Source organism: Muntiacus reevesi, chromosome X (genome assembly GCF_963930625.1).
Source record: "Muntiacus reevesi chromosome X, mMunRee1.1, whole genome shotgun sequence".
In the NCBI taxonomy this organism is placed as follows: Eukaryota; Metazoa; Chordata; class Mammalia; order Artiodactyla; family Cervidae; genus Muntiacus; species Muntiacus reevesi.
Window position 1 is genome coordinate 35,877,697 of NC_089271.1, and position 7,249 is coordinate 35,884,945.

Below are 7,249 nucleotides of genomic sequence, written 5' to 3' on the forward strand. Positions count from 1 at the left end.
ATTGACATATGACATATGTAGGATCTGAGACCCTGTCAGAGAGAGGAAAACGAAAGTGTAAGTCACTCAGTCGCGTCCCAGCCTTTGCAACCCCATCGACTGGAGTCGCTAGGCTACTCTGTTCATGGAATTCTCCAGGCAAGAAGCCTGGAATGGGTGGACATTCCCTTCTCCCAGGGATCTCCCTGACCCAGGGACTAAACCCGGGTCTCCTGCATTGCAGGCTGATTCTTTACCGTCTGAGCCACCAGGGAATGCCCATCAAAGAAAGAGGAGAGATCCTCAATGTGAGCGGAGAATGAAACAGAGTGAAAAGACCCCGGTTGTCTAAGAACAAAGGAACAAGCACATTTTCTGGAAATTTAAGTGAGGAGACTTAATCCTCATTTAAAAAAAATCTTCAAGTGCAGTCATGGTGAAATGGGAAAGTTAATTCCTTGGTAGCCAAGCTTGTTTATATATTTGTAAGTATTCAAAATAAGAGTTATTCGATCAATCGTGTCCAACTCTCTGCGATCCCATGGACTCTCTGTCCATGGAATTCTCCAGGAAGAATGCTGAAGTGGGTTGCCATTCCTTTCTCCAGGGGATTTTTCTGACCCAGGGATCAGACCCAGGTCTCCCACATTGCGGGCAGATTGTTTACCATCTGCGCTACAGGGAGGAATATTTGTAAATATTCAGAGCAGTTTGCAAACTTTAGGGAGTCTCAAAGTGACCTTGTGTCAATCGGAGGACCCTGTCTTATCAAGGACCATGTGCCTGTCCTTGATAAGACAGGCAAGATCTGTAAAACTATTGACTTTTGCCTTATTAACCACACCTAGTCATGGAAGAAACATAGTTTGAGTGTTTTTATTAGGTAAAAGCAATATTAGGGTTGACATGTGTAGAGACGTCATCTGATCAAATAGCGTTGACCCAGAGGCTGAATTTTTAAAGGGGAAGAGGAAATAATTATAGATTTTTTTTTTTTTGGCTGTGCTGGGTCTTTGCTGCTGCACATGGCCTTAGTTCTCCTGAGGCATGTGGGATCATACTTCCCAGACCAGAGATCGAAGCCATATCCCCTGTGTTGGATGGCAGCTTCTTAACCACTGGACCACCAGGGAAGTCCCTATCATTTTCTTAAGAGATCATTTTTTTCTTTAAATTGGAAAATTTCTTTCTGCACAGTCACCAAAAGAGAAAAAGTACAGTCTTCCCCCCATTGTGAAAGCCGACCCCAGGAGGCCACACTGAGGTCACGAACAGGCTGATTTGGGGCCATGGGGTGTGGGCCCAGGTGGGCAGAGTCTGCAGTGAGCTAAAGGTCCAGGTGAGGTCAGCACCCCCCTGGGTGTTTCATCACCTCAGCCCTGCTTCTACATGTTAGTTACCCTGGGCCTGGGCTCTGCCATCCTGCCAGTCCACTCTCCACTGAGGTTTTCCACTCCCATGACCACAACACAACCTATGTAGGCATCATGATGTCTCCCATAGGTCTGTTTCTAAAGCTGACATCCACTCTGAACTCCAGATTCATTTTTCTGGTTACCTGCATGACAGTTGCACTTGGATGTCTAATATGCATCTCAGATTTGACATGACATGCCTTTTCCAAACTTCCATCCCTGCTGTGCACCTAGCAAAAGACCCCAAATTGATCAAATGGCACCACCATCAACCCAGGCGAAATGAGATTATTTTCTTCATATCTCCCTCTTCCTCTCTGCTCCATGAAGAACCCTTGCTCATGTATCCAAATCTATCTGCAATGTGTCTACATCTCTTCATTTCTTCAACCTCCACTCCAGTTCAGCCACCATTATCTTTCACCTGGACCAGCTCTGATACCTATTAACTGGTCTCCCAGCTTCAACCCTTCCCACTCTTCATTCTTCAATGCAGCCACTCACTTCATATTCAGGGGGATTCATTTTACTTTATATTCAATGTCACAAATTTACCTGCATTCATGAACTTTTATTTTTCACCCTCCAAGGGTTGTATAGAATCACCCTCAATAGAATTGAAGTAAATTTTGAGTGCTACCATGTTACTTTATCTCAGGGTGGTGCAGTTCAAGTAAAAAATCACAGGTGGATATTTTGTAAGGGTAGTATCCTTGCTAGACAGTGGTGATCACAGGAAGTTATGTCTCTAGGAAAGCCAGTCCTGCTACACTTTTGATTGTCACTGTAGCCCGGGGTGAGCTTGTCAGAGAGGGACTCTACTCTGCCAGCATCCCGGACACCCATCTTCCTACCCAGAATTCTGCTTCAAACAAAATGAAGACCCCTTTATTTCATTCCCTTCCCAATCCCGCTCGCTTCATTATTTCTGGATATCAACCCCAATCATGATTTTCAGGCCATATTTTAATAGCTCATCTACTCATAGGTGCCCACATGCACCAGCTCCTCACCTCACCCACACCCACCCCATATACAACATTGTTTATTAGGGGAAGGTACATTTTGTATTGTTCAGGGTCTTATGGAAACCCTTCCCCCTCCCTCTGTGCAGATCTTCAGCTGCCTGTGGTCAGGGCACTGGTAGCTCAAGAGACTCCTGGATAGCTTTTTTACAACTAGAAAGGTTAAGGGTTTGACGCATGAATCAACAAGGGACCTTTATTTCTTTAGGAAACAATTTATTGTAAGAACTGGCAACACTGAAAGAAGGAAAACTTAAGTGAACTTATTCTGCAAGGGAAACACTGCAGACTTCATGGCAGACAGGGTGACCATGGGCACTCACCCAGGACTCAGGGGAAAGTCCAGTCCAGGCTCAGTCCTCCTTGTTGCCGTGGCCCAGGGTGAGCTTGTCAAGGACGTCGTCTGCCAGGCTGCATTCTGCTGACTCCACGTTGCTCAGGTTGCAGACATGATCCTCTAGCTCCTTGATGAACTTGACCTGCTGGTCCAGGTAGCTGGTCTCCAGGAAGTGGCACAGGTCGGCGTCACAACTCTCAATGGCCAGCTGGTGCAGGTCGAGGAGGCTCTGGTTGACGCACTTCTCCAGGTGCAGGGTGTCTTGCATGGCCTGGCGTCCGCTCTCCCACTCTTGGCTCTCGGGCTTCCTGATGTCGAAGAAAGAGATGTGGCCCCCACGCTCTTTCTGCAGGAACATCAGGCTCTCCGCTGTCTTGCTGTGCTCGTGAGAGCTGAGCAGGAAGAAGCGGGAGAAATGCTTCAAGGCCACGTCATCACGGTCGAGGTAGAAGGCCACAGCCAGGCACTGGAAGGAGGCGTGGAACTCCAGGGCGGCGTGGCTGTTGACCGCGGCCTCACACTCAGGGCGGTTGTTCTGACGCACCTCCGAAGTTGGTGTGGGCACCAAGTCGGGTGACTCCAAGACCGAGGGAATGGCGGCTCGGATGACTCGAGTGTGGGCCCAGCATCGGCGGGGACGCGGGCGCCAGCGGCCTCCTCGGAACCTTCCCATGGTGGACGGTGTGGGCGGCCAGAGGCGAGCTCAGAGCTAGAGGGCAGGTGGCTGGCTGCGGGCTCTGGGAAGGAGGGGTAATGGCGTCCGTTGGGCGGGGTCTTTGCCTGCGCTTGAGATTGGTTAAGGAGGAGGTCACGTGAGTGGGCGGGATCTGTGGGCGGGATCTGTGGGCGGGGCGAGACCACTGTCTATCAAAGCCAGGGTGAGGCAGAGCCACTTTGAGCTGAGTACTTCGCATCTACAAAGTTTTCCATTTGCTGTAATACTTTTTTCCCAAGGACTTTCTCTTATTCTCTAATTGCTCCCTTTTATAGCACCGTCTTCCCATTTTATAAGGCCACTGTCATCTTTACAGTTCTGACAACATGAATTTGGATTTTTTTCGTAATGGCTTCTTCTGTTTCCTGTCGTATATATATTTTTTTCTCTAAAAATAGTTCTGTTCATTCATCATGATCTCTTTCACTTCCGTCAAATATCTGGTAAACATTTGTCCATCTATATTTGAGACTAAAGGACCCAGGTTCGATCCCTGCATCTGGAAGATCCTCTGGAGAAGGGAATGGCTACCTACTCCAGTATTCTGGCCTGGAGAATCCCTTTGACAGAGGAGCCTGGCGGGCTATAGTCAGTGGAGTCGCACAGAGTCCGACACGGCTGAACGGCTAACACTTCCACTTTTTTCATTGTGATTTCACCCTCCCCTCCCCTGCCTGGTGGTTCTTATTATGATTGCAAGAGGTGCCTCAGGAACAACCCTTAGGGAACTTTGAAATGAAAACATGGCTCATTACTCCCAGGTCCTGGAGGCTGGACGGCATGCGTCGAGCTCCACAGCCGGGTCATGGGTAGAAAGTGAGTACACGTGTAGCCTGGGGTGCTTTTATTGGGGTCTAGGCTGGGATGCCTAGCGTGTTACAGATTGAGTCTTTCTTGGTGAATTTAAAACATGAGCGTGAATTACAATGTCAGCCGGGAAAAACAAGTGGTCAGATGGTCAGTTATCCTAGTCATCCAGTGATCTCTCAAACAAAGGAAATTGCTGCAAACAGTGAGAGTTTTACTACTTCTTTTCCAATCTGGATTCCTTTTATTTCTTTTTCTGTTCTGATTGCTGTGGCCAAATCTTCCAAAACTATATTGAATAGTAGTGATGAGAGTGGGCACCCTTTTCTTTCTCCTGACTTTAGGGGAAATGGTTTCATGTTTTCATCATTGAGGATAATGTTTGCTGAGGGTTTGTCATTTATAGCTTTTATTATGTTGAGGTACGTTCCTTCTATTCCTGCTTTCTGTAGGTTTTTTTTTTTTAATCATAAATGGATGTTGAAGTTTGTCAAATGCTTTCTCTGCATCTATTGAGATAATCATATGATTTTTATATTTCAATTTGTTAATGTGGTGTATTACATTGATTAATGTGGATATTGAAGTATCCTTGCATCCCTGGGGTAAAGCCCACTTGGTCATGATGTATGATCTTTTTAATATGTTGTTGGATTCTGTTTGCTAGAATTTTGTTAAGGATTTTTGCATCTATGTTCATCAGTGTTATTGGCCTATAGTTTTCTTTTTTCGTGGCATCTTAGTCGGGTTTTGGTATTAAGGTGATGGTGGCCTCATAGAAAGAGTTCAGAAGTTTACCTTCCTGTGCAATTTTCTGAAAGAGTTTGAGTAGGATAGGTGTTAATTCTTCTCTAAATTTTTGGTAGAATTCAGCTGTGAAGCTGTCTGGTCCTGGGCTTTTGTTTGTTGGAAGATTTCTGATTACAGTTTCAATTTCCATGCTTGAGATGGGTCTGTTGAGATTTTCTATTTCTTCCTGGTTAAATTTTGGATGCTACTTAGGCACAGCCTCGAGGGCAGTTCCTGCACAGATCCTGGGAGCACATTCCCCATATCCAGATGGGTTTTATGTAGGAGCGATCATAGGACCAATTGGCTTGTAGCAGTATTTGATGTTGATACTGGAGGGCAAGTATCGTTTGGATGTTGCTTCCAGAGAGCCTGCTGCCTTTAAGGGGTACCCTGGTGATTCAGAGGGTAAAGAACCTGCCTGCCACGTGGGAGACATGGATTTGATCCCTGGGTCGGGAGGATACTCTGGAGAAGGGAATGGCTACCCACTCCAGTATTCTTGTCTGGAGAATCCCATGAACAGAGAAGCCTAATGGGCTACAGTCCATAAGGTTGCAAAGAGTCAGACATGACTGAGTGACTAACAGTACACTACTAACTTTAGATTACTTGGCATTTAATAAAGGTGATTGTCAGTGGCTTTATACTTCACGTGCCTCTTTAAAGGGTATTGCTTTTTCAGTTCCGATACTTGGCACCTGGCTGGAGTTTTCCTACTACTGGGTCAGTGTTCTTGGCTCTTCCTGGCCTCCCCTCAACTCAAGCATCCACTCTCACCTTTTGTAGAATTTCTCCAGGGACTTCTGGTTGAAGTTTGTCTTTCCATTGTCGTAGCACCGCTTGGAGGGTGCAGTTTTGACTTAGGAGTAACTTAGGGCCTACTGTTTCTGGTGAGAAAGTCACTTGGGCATTTAACTGTGTTAGATTTTCCCCCAGTAAGGGGATAGGGCATTCAGGCAGATATAGAAAACTGTGCCCTACATATGCTTTTTGTCCCTGCCCTATTATATAAGATCTTAGGTAGAAAATGGAGACTGTACATGTATGAATGCCCTGGGTTGACCTCGATCATCTCGCACTTTGGGAACTTGTTCCATTGGTTATTGCCCTGCCTTAGGGTGAGGATCCCCTGTGCCAAGTTTAGTACCCTGGTGGGTTCAAGGATTGGGAGACCAATCCCTTTGGCCTCTCTGGTGAGGCAGGGTACAGGGGTACCAGTGGATCTGTGGCCTTTGGATGAGTGTTGATGGAAGCTCTGAACTTTGTGGAGGGATTCTCAGTTTTTATGGCGGGGGAACCATGAGAGGCACTGAAGGTGGAACCACATGGATTTAGTTAGGATCGTCATTAGGCTCTGACCCAGGCGAGACAGGATTTTTCTGAATTTCAGTCTTCCCCCTGAACCATACCTTCCTTCTCTTCTGCCTGAGTCTGCAGCAGTGAAAAGAGCAATCTGTTCTCCTGATTCCTAGGGTAGCACTTGAGAAGCAGTTACAAAGGATTTTTCCCTTTCAGTTAGTAAGGTGACAAGATTGGTGAAAATGCAAGAGATCCCGTGTGGCAAAGAAAAGATAAATAAAAAATGCTTTCTCAGAAGTATAAACACCACAAAGGAACTTAGAAGTTGTGTATGATGGTGACGATGGTGATGATGAGAAAAGATGGTTACACAAAGTACTTATGTGCCAGCCACTGTTCTAAGCATTTAAAATATACTAAATCATCTAATGTTTTAAGCAACAGTTTTATGATCCCTATTTTGCATGTGAGAAAACAGAGGCACAGAAAAGGTAATTAACATATCCCAATTCCCTCAATTTAGTAAGTGGGTAGACTGGGATTTGAACCCAGGCCATCCTTTGGGGAAGAATCTACAATACCAAACTGCTTCTCTAAAACAGGAGAGTAAGAAGGATCTTCAGGCTTACCTGGTGGCTCAGTGGTAAAGAATCCTCCTGCCAAAGCATGAAACATGAGTTTGTTCCCTGATCCCAGAAGATCACACATTTCACAGAGCAACTCAGGCTGTGCATCCCAACTGCTGAATCTGTGCTCTAGAGTCAGAGGCAACTACTGAAGTCCAAGCACCTCGAGACCATGGGGTGCAACAGGAGAAGCCACTGCAATAAGAAACCTACGTACTGCAACTAGAGAAAACCCTGCGCAGTAATGAACACCT

General features: G+C 46.1%; 1 protein-coding gene across 1 annotated transcript; it reads right to left on the reverse strand.

Annotated features, from left to right (window-relative positions):
* Window positions 1-2,772: 2,772 nt before the first annotated feature.
* On the reverse strand, window positions 2,773-3,429 carry LOC136154422 (ferritin heavy chain-like). The gene has a single exon (XM_065916706.1). The coding sequence runs from the start codon at window positions 3,427-3,429 to the stop codon at window positions 2,773-2,775; it is 657 nt and encodes a 218-aa protein (XP_065772778.1).
* Between the last annotated feature and the right edge of the window lie 3,820 nt (window positions 3,430-7,249).

Coding starts and splice junctions, on each gene's coding strand:
- LOC136154422 (XM_065916706.1), bottom strand. CDS start 3,429: ATGGGAAGGTTCCGAGGAGGCCGCTGGCGCCCGCGTCCCCGCCGATGC.